We start from the raw sequence: 21,256 nt of genomic DNA, 5'->3' as shown, positions 1-21,256 counted from the left end.
TTTCCAGAACCTGAAAGCCCTAGAGAACTCCTCTGAAAAGGGGGTTGGTTAATCTACATAGTTAAAGGCTTGACACAAAAACTCTGACACCTCCCCACCACCAACCACCCAAAGTATTAGAAAGGATAAAGTTATCCTCTTCTATTCTATCCTAACAATAGCACACACTAGTTGTTTCAGAGCATCAGATGTATGACATATAAAATATTTATTTCTAATCCTCACAACAGTTTGACAAGGTACCTATTATTACATTAGCTTTACAGAGGAAGGAACTCCAGTTGTAAATAGCAGGGACTGCATACTGACCAAAAATTATCCTAACTGTGATTCTTATAAAATAGTCTAAAAGTCTGAAACACAAATCTAAGAGGAACTATTTCCTCTTCTAGAATAGACTATAAAGGAGTATCAAAAGAAACAGCCAAAACTTTAACACATCAAGCAAATGAAACAAAAACATCACGTTCTTTATTAAAACATAACCAGGTTTGAAACTGCTTAAGCCTTAACAACCACACACAAAAACCAAAACAACAAACAAAACAAAAATGTTTAAAGTCTTATCTTTCTCATTTTTAAGAGAAATAATTAATCCAGAGAGTGAAAAGTAGAATATTTCATTTTGATGATCATTTTCTTCTTACATCAGATATAACCAAAGATGACTGATCATGCCTTTTTTTACTATCACATCTAAGTGACATGGCAGAAGTTAACTGAAATCATTTCTCAAAAAATTGAGTATAAATATTTGGAAGGCTAGCCCCATCTCATCCCTGCAAAAAAACTTGCTTTCTGCCAATTTTTCTCACCAACATCCTACTACCAAAGGAAATAACTTATATTCCAAAAATATAATACTTCTTCCTTTGATTGATCCTGTAAACCCTCCCTACCTACACCCAAGAAGATAATTTGAGAGGCTTTTTTTTTTTTTAAATACCTTATGCCTATATCCTTTTTCTTTCTGCTTCCCTCTTCTCCTAAGGACAGGTAGCTCTTCAAATTGATGTCTGCCTTCAAACATGACGATTGCTTTTCCAGCCACCCAGGCTCTCTCAGAAGGATCTCCAAAAGCCTCCACGTAGTACTGTCGATAGGGCCTCCGGTTAGAAACTAGATAAAAATAAAAACCACAGTGTCATTGCTTTAAAAAACTGATATTCATCATCAAGAGAACAGCCACATAGCAGTGGCCAAAGAAGCCTCTTTTCACTTAAAACTAAAATAAAATAAAAACTCAACAAGCTAAAAAACCTACAGAACAAGAAACTCTGAAGTAGGTCAGATAGAAGGTAAATTTTCAATTTTCAATTTATGTGACATGAAAATGGTTAAGAGTGTAATGAAAGAATTTAATGGTTTGGTCTGATGATATGCTATATATTCCAAACCAGTTGGAGGATGATTAGCTAATCATATAACAAATTAATATAACAACTAAGTTTTTTCTACCATCAATCTATAAAATTTTATACCCTCATTACCAGAAATCACAAAAGGCATATGATAAGCCACAGCATCACAAATATAATAATCAACAAGAACTAACCACCAAATAAACTCTTAAAACATTATGCTAAAATACAAGGAGGAAGAAATGTTTCAACACCATGCCACGTATGATGTGCTAACATTTATGACACAGCTACTCTGGGCAAGGTACTATACTAGGTGCTTTGCATGTATTCTTCACAACAATGAACTCTAAAATATAAGTAGTATAATCTCCATTTTATAGACAGAATAATAAATCCAACGACTTCAGACAGGGAAAATTCAGAGTGAAACATTGGTTTTGCAGAGAAAGTGAAACTTGATATTTCAAACTACAGAATTTTTTTTTAAAAAAGGAAATCACAACAGCCCCCTCCCCACCAAAAATCCACTTATTCTATAGTTTCTTGGCTGTCCAAAGTTCTATGCATACAATTACCAAAAATAAAAATACAAATCTCATCCAGAAAAGATTATAATCAAATTTACCTAGTATGTGTTATCTTCTACACACTTACCATCTTTGCATTTTTCATACCAGTAAAAAATGTCACAAAAGAAATATAGTCAGGGCTACACAGATGTAATGATTTGTCTCTATTTAGAAAAGGAAATCATTTTATATAAAAATTCACTTTAACTCACACTGAATTACAACCTGGTAAAATTTTGTTTTATTGTACATTTTAAAAACAAGTTCTGTAAAAATAACAAACAAAAAAACCTGAACTCCTTAGTCTCTACCTACTAAATTAAACACATCAATAGAAACCACCTATAAAGGGGGATTAAATGTGTGTATGTGTATATATACACATACATACACACACACACACAGGTTCTTAAAGTCAGTCTGAAAAGTACATCATTCTCCCATAAGTAAGTAAATTCAACTAACACAGACTGAACATTCATGACGTCCCAGCACTATACAGAGGACTGAAAAGAACTCATTGCCTGGTGGGTAAGAGATATACAGTATAAAGAGATTATGGTAAAACAGCATGCTAATTGCGATAACATGAACATTCATTTTTTTTTTAATTTTTCAAGTATGTCTTGAGTACACTACATTTTACTATTCGATAGTATCTATTGGTGATGGCATTTTTTAAAATTGAGATATAACTGACAAATAACATTAGTTTCAGGTATACAACATAATGATTTGATATTTATATATATTGCAAAATGACCCCCACAATGTCTAGTCAACATCCGTCACCACACGTAGTTATAAAAAGATTTTTTCTTGTGATGAGATCTTTTAAGATCTACTCTCTTAGCAACTTTCAAATATACAATACAGTATTAACTATAGTTGCCATGCTATACATTACATCCATGTGACATTTCTTTTATAAATGGAAGTTTATAACTTTTGACCCCCTTCACCCATTTTGCTCCTCCAGTCTGTTCTCAGTATCCATGAACTTGGTTTTGTTTTTCCAATTTTGGTTTTTTTAGATTGCACATATAAGTAAGATCATACAGTATTTATATTTTCTCTCTCTTATTTATTTCACTTAGTAAAATGCCCACCAGGTACATCCACGTTGTCACAAATAGCAAGGTTCGTTCTTTTGTATGGCTGAATAATATTCAATTATGTATATATACCACATTTTCATTACCTATTCATCTATCGATGGACACTTAGTTGTTAACATTCACTTTTTTCAAAGTGAAAAATCATTAACTGGAGGACAAATGGGACACCTGAGCAGAAAATTTAAAGGTAAACAGTTTGTTGAGGGGAGAATTCCTATATAAGGGCTCAGAACCCTCAAAGACATGAATGAATAAAACGAATGAAATAGCTAGGAACTGCAAGTAGTTCAGAACACTAAATCATAAAGTGGAAGGAAAGGGAAACTAAGCAGGTAAGTAGTGGCCAGACCTGAACAGCTTGGATACCATGTTAAGAGTTTGACCACTGGGACTTCCCTGGTGGTCAGTGGTTAAGACTGCGCTTCTAGACACAAGAGGGAAGAGATATGGGAACATATGTATAACTGATTCACTTTGTTATAAAGCAGAAACTAGCACACCATTGTAAAGCAATTATACTCTAATAAAGATGTAAAAAAAAAAAAAAAAGACTCTGCACTTCCAACACAGGGGGCACAGGTTCAATCCCTGGTCAGGGAACTGAGATCCCATGTGCCACACTAAGACCCTCCATGTTAAGAGTTTGACCATTATCCTGTTGGCCCTGAACCTCATTTAAACTGTGGAACCACAGGCTCAGTTTTCCATCCTAAAAAGATAAATCTCCTTGACCTCTGAATAACACATTTAACAGGAAACAGGAAACTCAGGAGACCAGAGATTACCAAAATAGTATATACTCAAGATGACTAAAACCTAAACTAAGGTGGTAGCAATGGGAATTAAAAGAACAAAATATGAAAGATTTTTTTTAAGAAGACAAATCAAAAGGACTAGATATTAATTAAAAGTCAGATAGAATGTGACCACCTAGAGGGGTGGGATAGGGAGGGTGGGTGAACCAAGAGGGAAGAGATATGGAAACATATGTATATGTGTAGCTGATTCACTTTGTGATAAAACAGAAACCAGCACACCCTTGTAGAGCAATTATATTCCAATAAAGATGTTAAAAATAATAATAATTAAATTAAATGTAAAAAAAAAAAAAGTCAGATAGAAAAGATACTTGAACACCAATGTTTATAGCAGCATTATTCACAATAGCCAAAAGGTGAAAGCAACCCAAATGTCCACTGAAGGACGAAAGCATGAACAAAATGGAACATTATTGAACATTATACATCAATGGAATTATTGAGCCTTGCAAATGAATGATACACGTAATACAACATTTACCAGGGACTGAAGGTTATTGTTAAATTGTTAACAGAGTTTCAGTTTAGGAATATGAAAAAGTTCTGGAGATGGCTAGTGGTAATAATTGCACAAAAATGTTAATTTACTTAATGCCACTAAACTATAAACTTAAAAATAGATAAAATGATAAAATTATGTTACATATATTTTTTACCACCAAAAAAATCAGATAACAATTGGTAGTAAGGATATAGAGAGATTAAAACCCTCATCCAGTGCTGATGAGAATGTAAAATGGTACAGTAGCTTTTCAAAACAGTCTGGCAGACCTAGCTCTTCCACTCCCAGGTATTTATCTGAAGAACACAAAAACTCTAATTCAAAAAGATAATATGTCAGCTTCCCTGGTGGTGCAGTGGTTAAGAATCCACCTGCCAATGCAGGGGACACAGGTTCAAGACCTGGTCCAGGAAGATCCCACATGCCGTGGAACAAGTAAGCCCATGCACCACAACTACTGAGCCTACGCTCTAGAGCCCACATGCCACAACTACTGAGCCCATGCGCCACAACTACTGAAGCCCATGTGCCTAGAGCCCATGCTCTGCAACAAAAGAAGCCACTGCAATGAGAAGCCCGTGCACCACAACTAGAGAAAGCCCATGTGCAGCAACGAAGACCCAACACAGCCCAAAATTAATTAATTAATTAAAAAAATATATATATATGCACCCCTATGTTCACTGAAGCGTTATTTATAACAGCCAAGATATGGAAACAACCTAAGTATCCATTGACGGATGAACGGATAAAGAAGATATGGTATATATACACAATGGAGTATTACTCAGCCACAAAAGAATAAAACCCTGCCATTTGCGATACTGATGGACCTTGAAGGAATTTTGCCAAGTGAAATAAATCAGACAGAGAAAAGATAAATACTATAGGTTTTCACTCATATGTAGTATCTAAAAAACGTAACAAGTGAACAAACAAAATAAAACAAAAACTCATATATACAGAGATCAGATTAATGATTACCAGAGGGGAAGGGGGATGGGCAAAATGGGTGAACGGGGGAGACTGTATGGTGATGGATGGTAATTAGACTTGTGGTGCTGTACACCTGAATTTATATAAAAAATTTAAATTAAAAAAAAGTCAGGGGGCTTCCCTGGTGTCGCAGTGGTTAAGAATCCACCTGCCAATGCAGGGGACACAGGTTTGAGCCCTGGTCCAGGAAGATCCTACATGCCGTGGAGCAACTAAGGCCGTGCACCACAACTACTGAGCCTGCGCTCTAGAGCCCGTGAGCCACAACTATTGTGCCTGCGTGACTACTGAGCCTGCGCTCTAGAGCCTGTGCGCCTAGAGCTCGTGCTCTGCAACAAGAGAAACCATGGCAATGAGAAACCTGTGCACCGCAAGGAAGAGTAGCCCCCACTCACCACAACTAGAGAAAGCCTATGTGCAGCAACGAAGACCCAACACAGCCAAAAATAAATAAATAAAAATTAAAAAAAAAAGAAGTCAGGGAATTCCCTAGTGGCCCAGTGGTTAGGACTCGGCACTCTCACTGCCAGGGTCCGGATTCCACCCCTGGTTGGGGAACTAAGATCCCACAAGCTGGTGCAGCCAAGGCGGAGAGTGTGAGTGTATGTGTGTGTGTGTGTCTGTGTGTCTGTGCGTGTACCTCAAAAAGTCAAACAGAGTTACCATTAGAGCCAGCAAGTCCACTCCTGGGTATAAACCCAAAAGATAGGAAATATATGTCCACATAAACACTTATACATGAATACTCACAGCAGCACTGTTCGTAATAGCTAAAAGGTGGAAACAGTCCAAATGCCCATCAAATGATAAATTTATAAATAAAACATGTATAATATTTCATACAATGGAGAGCCCACGTGCTCTGTACCCTGCGCACCACAGCTACGGAGTTCATGCACCCTGGAGCCCACACACCACAACTAGAGAGAGAAAAACCCGCAGGCCACAACTAGAGAGAAGCCCTCATGCTGCTGCAACAACAGATCCCGTGTGCCTCAAGGAAGATCCCATGTGCCGAAACTAAGACCCAATGCAGCCAAAAAAAAAAAAAAAAAAAAAAAAAAAAAACGGAATGCAGCACTGATACATGGATAGATCTTAAAAACATTATGTTGAGTAAAAAAAGTAGTCACAAAGGACATATTATATGATTCCATTTATATTAAATATCCAAAATAGGCAAATCTATAGAGACAGAAAGTTGACTACTGGTCGCTTAGGGCAAAGGGGTACGGGAGGTAAAAAAGATTAGGGGGAAGGTAGGTAAAGGACATGGGTTTTCTTTTCCTTCTCCTCTTTTTTTTTTTTATTTTAAATATTTATTTATTTATCTGGCTGTGCCGGGTCTTAGTTGCGGCACTCAGGATCTTTATTGTGGTATGCACCTCATAATTGTGGCACGCGGACTTCTTAGTTGTGGCATGCATGCGGGATCTAGTTCCCCCACCAGGGATCGATCCCAGCCCCCTGCATTGGGAGTGTGGAGTCTTACCCACTGGACCACCAGGGAAGTCCCCATGGGGTTCTTTTTGGGGTGGTGAAAATGTTCTAAAATTTACTGGTTACACAACTCTGTGACTTACCAAAACCACTTAATTGTATACTTTAAAGGGGTGAATTGTATGCTATATGAATTACATCTCAATAAAGCTGTTTTAAAAAAAGGAAAAAGACTTAATGGTATAGGACACAAGAAGGAAGAAAGGGTAACTACTTGGTATTTGGTTTAAGTGACTAAGTGGCAGTAATTTATTCACTAAGGCAGGAAATGAAACAGAAAGTACTGGTTTGAGGAGGAAAATAATTAGGTCAGTTTTAAACAAGCTGACCTTAACTGCCTAATGGACCTCCTGGTGAAAGCTTCAAGTATAGAGTTGGGATGCAGATTTGAAGCCTGGGGAAACACTAGCACTGTGGATATGAATTCAGTTTACTGATGACAGTTAAAACTCAAGAGTTAATAAGGATGGAAAGAAGGAGAAGGAGAAGGAGAAGGAGGAGAAGAGAACATGAAAGTCAAGAACAAGATAGATAGTTACTACGAGGAAGAATTTTCCTGCACCAGACAACCAAAAAATTAAAAACTAGTATCCACTGTATTACCAGGTCACTAATGACTCTGCTTAGAACAAGGTTAGTGGAATAAAAGGAGAGAATGAGAAATTTCAGTGCGTTCAGAAACGAGTGGCCATCTGGAAGTGGAGAAAGTTGATGATTCCTCCAAGAGTGGTTATGAAGGGAAGGTGTCAGGAAGACAGAGTCATGGGTAGGAATTTTAGGACAATAGGTTTATTCAAATATTAGTTCCCTTCAGTACTATAAAGAGCCACACTAATTCTATGCTCTAATAAACCAAGTTAAGAAACATCTTTTTAAAAACTATTATTAGGGAATTCCCTGGTTGTCCAGTGGTTAAAACTCCACACTGCCACTGCAGGGGGCGTGGGCTCCATCCCTGGTCAGGGAACTAAGATCCCACATGCCTCATGCAGCGGCAAACAACAACAACAGCAGCAACGCTCTAGTCACCATCAATACCATATTCTCCTGGTATTTCTCTTCCATCTCTGATTTTCCCCCATCTCTTTTGCACACTGAAGTCTCCTCCTTACAGACCTCAAACGTTGGCTTCCTCAGAGCCATCTTTTATCTCACCATATATTTTATCCCAAGGCCATCTCATCCATGCCCTACCCATGGCTTTGACTAATATCAACAAGCAGATGTCATCTCTAAGTTATAGATGTTCCAGTGCTCTCAGTAAATGAGGACACTATGTATGTACTGGTAAAGCTAAAGACTTGGGAACCTGCCTGAGGTATAGAAACCTTAGGCTTCATTCTCCCTCACTCCCCATTATCTGTCCATTAGCAAATCATATAGATTTTATCTCCTAAATAGTTCTTCATTCCCTATTCACAACTATAATCTCACCATAATCCCTGCAATGACCCTTTTGATTATCTCCTCTGATTTGTGTCCCTCTCCAAATCATTTTCCACACTGCACTCAGAGTGAACTTTAAAAAACACAAATCAGATCACATCTCCCTCTGCTCATAGCTCTTTAATGGTATCCTATTGTTCTTAGGAAAAAATACAAAATTGTTAATGAAGTCTACAAAATGCTGCATGATTTGACCCATATCTATTTCTCCAGCCTCATACTGTACCACCTTCCATCAGTCTATGGGCGGCAGCCCTTTCAGGGATTGAACATATACTACTTTCTGTGCTTGGAACCATCTTTTTTCCCTGGTTAATTCCTACTTGTCCTATCAGGTCTCAGATCAAAGATAATTTTACTAGCAAAATTGGCCCTGACTACCCCTGAACCAAAAGTCCAGGTTAGGTACCCCCACTAATATCAGTGACTGTACATCAATATTTTGCCTTGAACACACCTCTCAGTTAACTATCTAATTGTCTGATTACTTGCTGGTGCCTTCACCCTTTAACTGGACTCTAATTATACACAAAGGGAAGCAAAATGTTTTGCCAATTACTGGATCCCAATACCTAGCTAGCATAGTACCTATAGAATGTACTTATTACTTGTTGAACAAATGGCATAGACCCAACTAGTGCATATAAAGAATATCACAATGAGTAAGAAACCATCAGTCTCACAGGCATAGGAAGGGTAGAGGGGGAGGACTAAAAGAATTTTCTACAGTAGAATTTAAATGTCCAAACAGGTCACAAAGTTTGATATCATTTTCTTTAAACAGTGAGCTATAAAGGTCTTTGGGAACTTCACTATTAATATTCAAAATATAAAATAAAATCCAACATACTACTTTAGGCAAGTTATCCTACAGATAAACAGACATGAATACATGAAACACAGTTATTATTTATAGCACTGTTTTGTAGGCACACAAACACACATGTGTATGTGTATACGTATGTATTTTATGTGTAATCTTTCTAACACAAGACTAGAAACAACCTAAATATCCATCAACAGGGGAATGGTTATATAAAGTACACCATATTCAAAAAAAGGAAAATTATAGAGCTGTTTAAAAAAAAAAGTTTTCAATGGAAAAATCTCCAAGAAGTGAAAAAACTGTAGAACAGGGGCTTCCCTGGTGGCACAGTGGTTAAGAATCCGCCTGCCAATGCAAGGGACACGGGTTCGAGCCCTGGTCCGGGAAGATCCTATATGCCGCGGAGCAACTAAGCCCGCGTGCCACAACTACTGAGCCTGTGCTCTAGAGCCCGTCAGCCACCACTACTTAAGCCCACGCACCTAGAGCCCGTGCTCCGCAACAATAGAAGCCACCGCAATGAGAAGCCCGCACACCGCAACAAAGAATAGCCCCCATCCACCACAACTAGAGAAAGCCCGTGCACAGCAACAGAGCCAACACAGCCAAAAATAATAATCAATTAAATAAATAAAATTTTTAACCCCCCCCCCAAAAAAACCCTGTAGAACATACATACAATATGCTATGTTTACGTTAAATTAAATCAAAGGGGGTAGGGAGATGAAACTATATAGTTGGATTTACATAAAGAAAGTCTAGAAAGAAACATTAATAACAGCTGGTTACTTTTTGAAAGGAGAGGTAAAGAGTGGGGCAGACCAGAGATTTTTTTAATCTTGTGTGTATATAACCAATTTAAAACCTAAAACACATATGTTAAAACTACAATAAAATCACAAACTATCTTAACAGGAAAGAGGGAGCTCAAAATGAAGTTTGAGCCCTTATCTTATACCATTTTTTTTTTGGGCGGTACGCGGGCCTCTCACTGCTGCGGCCACTCCCGTTGTGGAGCACAGGCTCCGGACGCGCAGGCTCAGCGGCCATGGCTCACGGGCCCAGCCGCTCCGCGGCGTGTGGGATCCTGCCGGACCGGGGTACGAACCCGCATCCCCTGCATCGGCAGGCGGACTCTCAACCACCGCGCCACCAGGGAAGCCCCTTATACCATTTTAAAGTTAAGACACGTAAGATTCATACAGAACAACCAAATAAGTAACAAACTTTAGTAACTATAGAGAATAGTCTAAATCAAGACTTTAAAATTCAAAATGACTTATAAGCAATCTTTATAACTGTTTCAGCTTTAAAACTAACAAAAATGATACAAACCTGAAGACTGAAGTAGAAAAACATAAATATACTGAAAAGTGATTCTGGACAATGTAGACTTTAGCTAATAAGCCTAACATTTTCTGGCATCTACAGATAGAATAATTGAGAATTTTTAAATCATAGAGTAAAATAAAACAAACCTTAAAAAAAAATCCAGAAAAGACAAAATACATAATAACAATTCATTAACAAAATGCTCAAAGGTAAGAATGAATTATTACTAACGGAAACTGCAAGTTGACAATTCTGTACTGTATTTTATCATGTATAATCAACTGCAAGTATTACCTTTCATTTTTGAGTGTGTGTTAATCAACGGATCAGAACAAATCCTGCAGGGCCACCAAGGGCGTCTCTTGAATTTTGCCCAGATGAGATCTCCAACTTCATACTTCAGTGGCGTAGCCTTTTTCTTGGGCTGACACTTGAAACAGACAAAACATGGGGCATCAATAAAAATCAGAACCTTTTGAAACAACATATCATCTTTCCACTAGCCTTCTGAGAAAGCATTACCAATGAATACTAGATGAAAACACTCCAGCTTAACCACAATTACAAAATAAGTACAATTAAAAATTACTGTCTTAACTATTTATAACACAGCGCTTTATAAAGTCAGTAGTAGCTCTCAATTTACATTTGCTTTACATAAGTAAACTACCTACATTCTAGGAAAATAAATAAGCTATTTCAAATTTTTAAAGAGCTAAAAACTGAAATAATAGATAAACAGAATCATCCCAAGGAAAAGATATCTTTGCCCAAGTCCTTGGATCACAACACAACAGGGGTGGGGGGTAGGGGGTGGAAGAAATTTAACAATGTCAAGAGACTCTGATACCACTACATATGCCAACTTTATCTCAGTAAACTGGGGGAAGGGGAGACTGTGGTCCCTTCTGCAGGTGATACTCTACATCCTTCTCAAACACAGACATTCTTATTAATTAATTTACAATAATGGTCTACTGAAATAATCCTGAAAGCTACAGGCTAGATTCTGGCAATGTCAGCACAACTGACATATTTTTCCCAGGACATGCAAGAGAGGCTGCATCCAGAACAGTACACTGCCCAACTCCAAGGGATACCATTGAAGCACAACACAATATGAATCAAGCTCCCTGGACATATCCAATGCAGAGACCCTGGCTGCATCTTTTCTCCAAAAATAATACCTAATTAATCTGCAATCCAAATGCTTCCATCTCAGCTCTAAACCTATACCCATGCCTTTAACACCGCATCAACAGTACGGAGGTCTCCTGCCCTCTGAGAGGAAGATGGCTTTGTGTTTAGTAGGACTGAGCTCCCCCCGCAGCCATAAACCACACAAAGGAGTTCACATGTGCTGAGCTGTTTCTGGGTAGCTAAAAGCAGCACCTAAGGTACTTGGACAAAGGACAACCTACTCCATTTACTCCAAGGGGGCATACAAATATTATGATTTTCTATAAATGCTATGTCCTAAAAAAGGCTTGGTGAGTTCCTCCCTCAGACTCAGTCGTCCCTCCTTAATGCCTAAAACAGTACCCACCTAGTACATATTAAGTGTCCAATAAAGAATATGCTGCATGAATTGACTGAAATCATTCAAATAAAAATGATGAGTAATACCTGGGGCTCAAGGATATCAAAGTATTGGGCTCAATTCAATGATTTGTAAGTTACCATTCAACTTTAAGACTGTGCATTCAGAGAGAAGTAAATCTCACAGAATACCCTTATTGAAAATAGTGTCATTAGTTCTTCATGTATATAGAGTTACTCGGAAATGAGACAGAAACTACAACTTTTAAAACATTTTTTTTTGAAAAGCAAGCCCCAAGGGCCATTTTTGCCTGTTATCATTCTGTAAGTTGTCAGAAAAAAAAATTACTTCAGAGCTAGTTGGCTTTGAAACTTTAAAACCATGATACCAAGATGGAATAGAAAACTCTTTTCCATGCCCCTGTACTGAAAACTACAATTTAAGTAGGTTCCCATAAATTTCGGATATAATCTGATTTGTAATCATTTATTTGGCAATCATTGATAAATATGGACTTGCTTATTTATCTGAGTCCTAAACGACTTTAAATATACTACCATTTACTTGATGTCTGCTATATACCAGGCACTGTTCCTCCTTTAATCCTCTTAAGGTAGATACTATATTATTACTCCTATGTTACTATATGCCTATAGTCATATAGTTATGTAGTAGGTAGCAGAGACAGGATTCAAACCTGGGCAGTCCAACTCAGGATCCCAAACTCTCAACTACTATCCCAATAACAATAAAACCCCATGATTATTACATGCTTTATGACAAATTCAGCCATAATCAATCTATAACATGATACTGGTTCTGTCTTTGCCATATATTACTACTACAAAGTGACTGTAGTAGTAATATATCAGGAATATATCAGTGATCAGGAAGTAAAGCCATAAAACACAAGGCTTCAATAACAGATGGATAAGAAAGACCATGAGTGGTACTGCTTAAAGCCAGAAGCCAGAATCACACAAAGCAGTAATGAGCTGTCTTCTGACTCTATCACAAATTGTGTCACCTTAAACAAGTCAGTTAATTCAGCATCAGCACCCTAAGACATAATAAAACCAGGAAAGAAACACTTGCTCTACCACGAACCATGAAAATGAAAATAACTATTAATTCTACTCCCAATATCTTAACCCAAAGGAAATAATCCAAAAAAGTAAAAGAACTGTAAAAAGATATCTAAAGCAGTTATTTATGACAACAAAAAGTTAACATCCTAGACAACCTATGGAATGAGAGAAAATATTTGCAAACAATGTGACTCTATATTACAAAATATACAAACAGCTCCTACAACTCAATGACAAAAAACAAACAACCCAATCAAAAAATGGGCAGAAGATCTAAACAGACATTTCTCCAAAGACATACAGATGGCCAACAGGCACATGAAAAAATGCTGAACATCACTAATTATTAGAGAAATGCAAATCAAAACTACAATGACGTACCATCTCACACCAGTCTGAATGGCCATCATTAAAAAGTCTACAGGGACTTCCCTGGTGGCGCAATGGTTAACAATCCGCCTGCCAATGCAGGGGACAAGGGTTCGATCCCTGGTCCGGGAAGATCCCACATGCCGCAGAGCAACTAAGCCCGTGTGCCACAACTACTGAGCCTGCACTCTAGAACCCGCGACCCACAACCACTGAGCTCGCGTGCCACAACTACTGAAGCTCACATGCCTAGGGCCCATGCTCTGCACCTCCACAACAAGAATAGCCACCGCAACGAGAAGCCTGCGTACCACAAGGAAGAGCAGCCCCCGCTTGCCACAAGTAGAGAAAGCCCACACACAGCAATGAAGACCCAATGCAACCAAAAATAAATAAATAAAAATAAAAATTGGAAGAAAAAAGAATGGATCAGATTCTACATAAAAAATAATAATAATAATAATAATCCGCCTGCCAATGCAGGGGACACAGGTTCAAGCCCTGGTCCGGGAAGATCCCACATGCCGCGGAGCAACTAAGCCCATGTGCCACAACTACTGAGCCTGCGCTATAGAGCCCGGGAGCCACAACTACTAAAGCTCACGCACCTAGAGCATGTGCTCCACAACAAAGAGAAGCCACCACAATGAGAAGCCCATGCACTGCAACAAAGAGTAGCCACCACTCATTGCAACTAGAGAAAGCCTGCACGCAGCAACAAAGACCCAATGTAGCCATAAATAAATAAATAAATAAATAGTCTACAAATAATGAATGCTGGAGAGGTGTGGAGAAAAGGGAACAACCCTCCTACACTGTTGGTGGGAATGTAAATTGGTACAGCCACTATGGAAAACACAATGAAGGTTTCTCAAAAAACTGAAAATAGAGTTGCCATATGATCCAGCAATCCCACTCCTGGGCAAATATCCAGAAAAAACTCCAATTTCAAAAGATATATGCACCTCAGTGTTCACTGCAGCACTATTTACAATAGCCAAGACACGGAAGCAACCTAAATGTCCGTCGACAGATGAACGGATAAAGATGCGGTATACATATAAAATGGAATTCCATGCAGCCATAAAAAAGAATGAAGTAATGCCATTTGCAGCAACCTGGATGGACCTAGAGAAAGACAAATATCATATGATATCACTTATATGTGGAATCTAAAAAATGATACAAATGAACTTATTTACAAAACAGAAACAGACTCACAGACATAGAAAACAAACTTACAGTTACCAGAGGGGAAAGAGGGGGTGGATAAATTAGGAGTTTGTGATTAGCAGATACAAACTACTGTATATAACATAGATAAACAAGGTCATACTGTATAGCACAGGGAACTATATTCAATACCTTGTAATAAACTAAATTAGAAAAGAATCAGAAAAAGAATGTGTTTGTGTATAATTGTATCACTTCGCTGTACACCAGAAACACAACGTTGTAAATCACCTATACTTCAATTTTTTTAAAAAAGTTAACATCCAACAAGGGACCTGTTAAACAAATTATGCTGAAAACTCCATGAAATATGCAAAGTGCAGATGAAGTTAAGGAATACTGAAAATGTAATACACAGCCACACATATGATATACCAACTATTTAGAAACTATGCCAAAACTATGATTAAAAAAAGTCACTGAGAAACACAAATAAAAGTTTCATTAAATTAAAGGTATCATGGGTAAAGATTTTCATAAACCTGAGACATTAATTTCCTCCTTACTATTTAATTCATTTACCAGGATGACCAAATAAAACAATATATACAAACTTATTGGGGAAAAATGTCTATACAAATACATATTATTAATGAACAGCAACATCCATTTATATACTAATTTTTTAGTATATAAAAAATTAGAAACAGGCAAGAAATCCAGACCAAAGTGAGGCTTCCAAACATGAAAATAGAGAAAATAACAAGGGAAAATTAAAGGTGGAAAAAAAAGGAATATGACTCTTCTCTTCAGAAGAGCTTAAAAATCTCACATGGGAAAGAAAGACTCCAAAATAACTCCTTGTAAAGCCCATAATTCAACTAAACACCTGCATACAAAGCTCAACAAGAAACACAAAGATGAATTCCTGTTTTAAGGCACTTGGAGAATATCAGGGAAGACTAGAGTGAACAAATGTCAATGTGAGCTTAGACTGGCCAGATAGGCGCATTTCAAAACAGCTTTCCCTAATATCTCTGTATGTCCAGTTGGATGAAACATATTGGTGCTAATTCCCTGGTCAGGGAACTAAGATCCCGTATGTCTGTGGGGCGTAGCCAAAAACCAAATTTTAAAAAAATACAAAATTTAAAAAAAAATGTTACACTAGAAAATGTTTAACACCAAAGAAGGCAGTAACAAAGGATTAGAGGAACAAAAATACAAGACATAAAAAACAAAGAGGAAAATGACAGATATCAATCCTACCTTATCACTATTTACATAAAATGTATATGGATTTAAAATTCAAAGGCAGAAATTGACAGAAGAGATTAAAAAATATTATACAACTACACTGTCTAGAAGACACACTTCAGATCAAATTCAAAAAAGGGACTGAAAGAGGATGAAAAAGAAATAACATGCCAACAGTAACACACGGAAGGAAGTAACAAAAGTGGGGACATAAGTACTGATCCTATAGAAATAAAAAGGATTATGAGAGCAGTAGCAACAGTTGTGCACCAACAAATAGGATAACTCGGATGAAACAGATGAAGTCCTAAAAACACAAAACCTACCAAGACTAAATGACATAGAAACAGAATATGTGAATAGACCTATAACTAGTAAGGAGACTGAATCAGTTGTGAGTAATCAAAAAATCTCCCCACAAAGAAAAGCCCTGTAGGGACTTCCCTGGCGGTCCAGTGGTTAAGGTTCTGCACTTCTAATTCAGGGGGCACAGGTTAAATCCCTGGTCTGGAAACTATGGTCCCGCATACCGTGAAGCGTGGCAAAAAAAAAAAAAAAAGCCCTGGACCCAGTGGCTTCCCTGGTAAATTGTACCAAACATTTAAAGAACTAACACCACTCCTTCTCAAACTTTTCGAAAAAAACTAAAGAGGAATAAACTCTAACTTACTGTTTGAGGACAGCATTACTGATACCAAAGTCAGACAAAGAAAAAGCTACAGACCAATATCCTTTTTTATAAGTTATTTTTATTTATTTATTTATTTTTGGCTATGCTGGGTCTTCATTGCTGCGCGCAGGCTTTCTCTAGTTGCAGTGAGTGGGGGCTACTGCTCGTTGCAGTGCGCAGGCTTCTCATTGCGGTGGCCTTTGCTGCAGAGCACAGGCTCCAGGCATTCAGGCTTCAGTAGTTGCAGCTTGCGGGCTCCGGAGTGCAGGCTCAGTAGTTGAGGCACACTGGCTTAGCTGTTCCGCGGCATGTGGGATCTTCCCAGACCAGGGCTTGAGCCCATGTCCCCTGCACTGGCAGGCAGATTCTTAACCACTGAGCCACCAAGGAAGTCCTAGACCAATATCCTTTATAAAGACTGATGCAAAAATCCTCAACAAAATTCAGCAGAACAAGTTGAACATCATATTAAAAAACCATAATATAAGTATCAATCATTGTTCTGAACAGCTGAAACTAATATAATGCTATTATGTCATTGTATCTCAATTAATAAAAAACAACCAAAACAAAACAAAACACCATGACCAAGTGGGATTTATTACTGTAACACAGGACTGTTCAACATATGAAAATAGATAAATTTAATACACCACATTCACAGAATGAAGGATAAAAATCACATGATCATCACCACTGATGCAGAAAAGGCATTTAATAAAATTCAATGCTCATTCATGATAAAAAAAATACTCAACAAACTAGGATTAGAAGAAAACTACCTGGGACTTCTCTGGTGGCGCAGTGGTTAAGAATCTGCCTGCCAATGCAGGGGACACGGGTTTGAGCCCTGGTCCAGGAAGATCCCATGTGCCTCGGAGCAATTAAGCCCGTGTGACACAACTACTGAGCCTGCGCTCTAGAGCCCGCGAGCCGCAACTACTGAGCCCGCCTGCCCCAACTACTGATACCTGCGTGCCTGGAGCCCATGCTCCGCAACGAGAAGCCTGTGCAGCACAACAAAGAGTAGCAGCCGCTCGCCGCAGCTAGAGAAAACCCGTGCACAGCAACGAAGACCCAATGCAGCCAAAAATAAATAAATAAATATTTTAAAAAAGGAAAAAAGAAGAAGAAAACAACCTAAACATAATAAAAGCCATATATGAAAAATCCAGAGAGCATACTGCTGAATGGTGAAAGACTGGAAGTTTTCCCTCTAAGATCAGGAACACAGCAAGGACGCCAGCTTTCTCCACTTCTATTCAACATAATACTGGATGTTCTAGTCAGAGCAACTACACAAGAAATAAGAGGCAACAAAATTGGAAAGGAAAAAGTAAAAATCTCTATTCACAGGTCTTATATGTAGAAAATCCTAAAAATTACACACACACACACACACACACACACACACACACACACAAAAACCTTATAGAACTAATGTATGAATTCAGCAAAGTTTGAAGATACAAAGTCAACACACAAAAATCAGTTGAATTTCTATAAATCAATAATGAAGACTCGGGCTTCCCTGGCGGCGCAGTGGTTAAGAATCCACCTGTCAATGCAGGGTACACGGGTTTGAGCCCTGGTCCAGAAGACCCCACATGCCACGGAGCGACTATGCCTGTGCATCACAACAACTGAGCCTGCACTCTAGAGCCCGCGAGCCACAACTACAGAAGCCCACACGCCTAGAGCCCGTGTTCTGCAACGAGAAGCCACTGCAATGAGAAGCCCGTGCACCGCAACGAAGAGTAGCCCCCACTCGCCGCAACAAGAGAAAGCCCACACCCAGCAACAAAGACCCAACTCAGCCAATAATTAATTAATTAATTAATAAAAAAAAAAGAAAGTCAATGTGACCTACAAAATAGGAAGAAATAAAGTCAAAAAAATGATTCAGGGAGAGGAAGACATGTCTTTTTTTTTTTTTTAATAGTAATCTTTTATTTACTTATTTATTTATATTTTTATTTTTGGCTGTGTTGGGTCTTCATTTCTGTGCGAGGGCTTTCTCTAGTTGCGGCAAGCGGGGGCCACTCTTCATAGCGGTGCGCGGGCCTCTTCACTATCGCAGCCTCTCTGGTTGTGGAGCACAGGCTCCAGACACGCAGGCTCAGTAGTTGTGGCTCACGGGCCTAGTTGCTGCGTGGCATGTGGGATCTTCCCAGACCAGGGCTCGAACCCATGTCCCCTGCATTAGCAGGCAGATTCTCAACCACTGCGCCAGGGAAGCCCAAGACATATCCTATTATGCCCTTTTACTGTGAGTGAGATAGAAGTCTTTGAAGGGCTGATATTTTAAAAGGATCACTCTGACTGCCATGGTAAAAACAGCCTTAGGGTGCTAGGGTGAAAAGCAGAGCGACCACTCCAGATGAGATGTAATAGTTATGTGAACCTAGCTGGGATTGGGGGAGGGGGGGCACGAAGCAGGAAGAGCCAGTGAAATTTGCTGATGGATTGGATGTGTATGCTACAGAAACAGAGAAATCAAGGATCATTCCTTTATAACTTAAATACTGCAATGATGGAGTTCCCATTTATTAAAATAGAGAAGACTACAGGAAAAGCAGGTTTGGGGAAGTACATCCGGAATCTGGTTTTGAACAAGTATAACACTCCAATTTCACAACCTAATGAAAAAGTCAAGAAAGCCAATGTATATATGATTCTGGAGTTCTGAAGATCCAGACTAGAGAGAACTTTGCGGAGTCTTGATGACAAAAGATCATCAAGAAAGTGAGTACAGGGACTTCCCTGGTGGCGCAGTGGTTAAGAATCCACCTGCCAGTGCAGGGGACACAGGTTCGATCCCTGGTCTGTGAAGATCCCACATGCCGTGGAGCAACTAAGCCCGTGCACCACAACTACTCAGCCCGCGCTCCACAACTACTGAAGCCTGTGTGCCTAGAGCCCGTGCTCCAGAACAAGGGAAGCCACTGCAACGAGAAGCCTGTGCGCTGCAACAAAGAGGAGCCCCGGCTCGCCACAACTAGAGAAAGCCTGTGCACAGCAATAAAGACCTAACGCAGCCAAAAATATAAATTAATTAATTAATTTTTTTTTAAGTGAGTATAGTAGAGAAAGGTGCCTGAGAACTAAGTCCTGAGAGGTAGAAACAGGTAAGGATTCTTTTTAAGCTCTGCTAGAATTGCTTGGCCAACATATTCCCCAAAACTCCCTGGCTTGGGAACGGGCACTAAATTTGGGACAAGGATAGCATATCAGAATTTAGTCACAGAGTATTATATTTCAAAGCTATAGTTCTTAAAAAAAAAAAAAAGCTATAGTTCTCTAAGCAACTTTCAGATTACCAGTTAATCTCCCACATATCCAGATTTTGGAAAGGGGGCACACTTTGGCTATTCAAAACAAATATTCTGGTACAATGGAAGTGTCTCTTTCTCCAACATTTATCCGTCATGGTGTCATGAACTGCTGTTAGTCTATTCAGAAACTGGGTACGCTAACAAATTTGGTTTCATGAAAGCTATGGAGTTAACCCTAGGTTCTAGGGAAGGGTCACAGACCAACCTTCCTCTCTGCCTCCCTTGGCTCTGCCTTCAACCTTTCTAAGCACAAGTGAAAATGGAACCCACTTTTAATGTTTTATTACTGTGTGTTAGAAACATCCCCAGCCATTTTCGTTTTATTTTTTTTAATTTTTGTTTATTTGTTTGTTTTTATTTTTGGCTGTGTTGGGTCTTCGTTGCTGTGCGCGGGCTTTCTCTAGTTGTGGTGAGCCCGGGCTACTCTTCGTTGCAGTGCACGGGCTTCTCATTGTTGTGGCTTCTCCTGTTGCGGAGCACAGGCTCTAGGCACACAGGCTTCAGTAGTTGTGGCACGTGGGCTCAGTAGTTGTGACTTGCAGGCTCTTGAACACAGGCTCAGTAGTTGTGGTACACAGGCTTAGTTGCTCCGCGGCATGTGGGACCTTCCCGGGCCAGGGCTTGAACCCGTGTCCCTTGCATTGGCAGGCAGATTCTTAACCACTGCACCACCAGGGAAGCCCCCCCAGCTATTTTCAATTATTTTCGATGGAAGCATTCATAGTCATGTGTGAGTGCTCAAAATCATTCTAGGGTCCCCAGCCCTCTTCAAAGATAGTTTTAAAAAAAAAAAAAAACAAAATAACTCTCCAACCCAGTCTCACAACAGTATTTCATTCAAGTCAGAATTGAAGAGGGTTAAAAGTGCATCTCAACCACATCACACACTGAGTAACTGCTAAGTAAAATTACTAAGTATAGTGATCTAGCCAGCTACATTTGGTTACAATAAAACTCAGGCACTCTGCTGAACACTTAATACTGAATTATCTCTGATGTCCCAGTAGCTTCTAAGAATAAAGTAGGAGTGTGTTTTTCTCCATATCATGCATGCAAAAACTGAGGCAGAAATTAAGTCATTTGCCCAGGTTCACAAAACTAGTACTAAAATATCAATGCAGGGATTCAAACCTGACTCCAATAAAAATGCTTTTAGGGCTTCCCTGGTGGCGCAGTGGTTGAGAATCTGCCTGCCAATGCACGGGACACGGGTTCAAGCCCTGGTCTGGGAAGATCCCACGTGCCACGGAGCAACTAGGCCCGTGAGCCACAACTACTGAGCCTGCGCATCTGGAGCCTGTGCTCCACAACAAGAGAGGCCGCGATAGTGAGAGGCCCACGCACCGCGATGAA

The 21,256-nt window shown here is 39.1% G+C and overlaps 1 protein-coding gene across 9 annotated transcripts in view; it reads right to left on the bottom strand.

The window, feature by feature from the left end:
* NSD1 (nuclear receptor binding SET domain protein 1) overlaps positions 1-21,256 on the bottom strand; it is a 136,450-nt gene that overhangs the window by 76,542 nt on the left and 38,652 nt on the right. For all 9 annotated transcript variants that reach the window (XM_073802835.1, XM_019942603.3, XM_019942608.3 and 6 more), the window contains 2 exons: positions 10,766-10,901; positions 947-1,119 (listed from right to left, as the gene is read on the bottom strand). In XM_073802835.1, the coding sequence (XP_073658936.1) occupies positions 947-1,119; positions 10,766-10,901 (309 nt within the window). The remainder of the gene's footprint in view (positions 1-946; positions 1,120-10,765; positions 10,902-21,256) is intronic.

This window comes from Tursiops truncatus, chromosome 3 (genome assembly GCF_011762595.2).
Source record: "Tursiops truncatus isolate mTurTru1 chromosome 3, mTurTru1.mat.Y, whole genome shotgun sequence".
Taxonomy (NCBI): domain Eukaryota; kingdom Metazoa; phylum Chordata; class Mammalia; order Artiodactyla; family Delphinidae; genus Tursiops; species Tursiops truncatus.
Note: the sequence above shows the minus strand (reverse complement) of the source record. Positions and strands in the feature narration are given on the sequence as shown.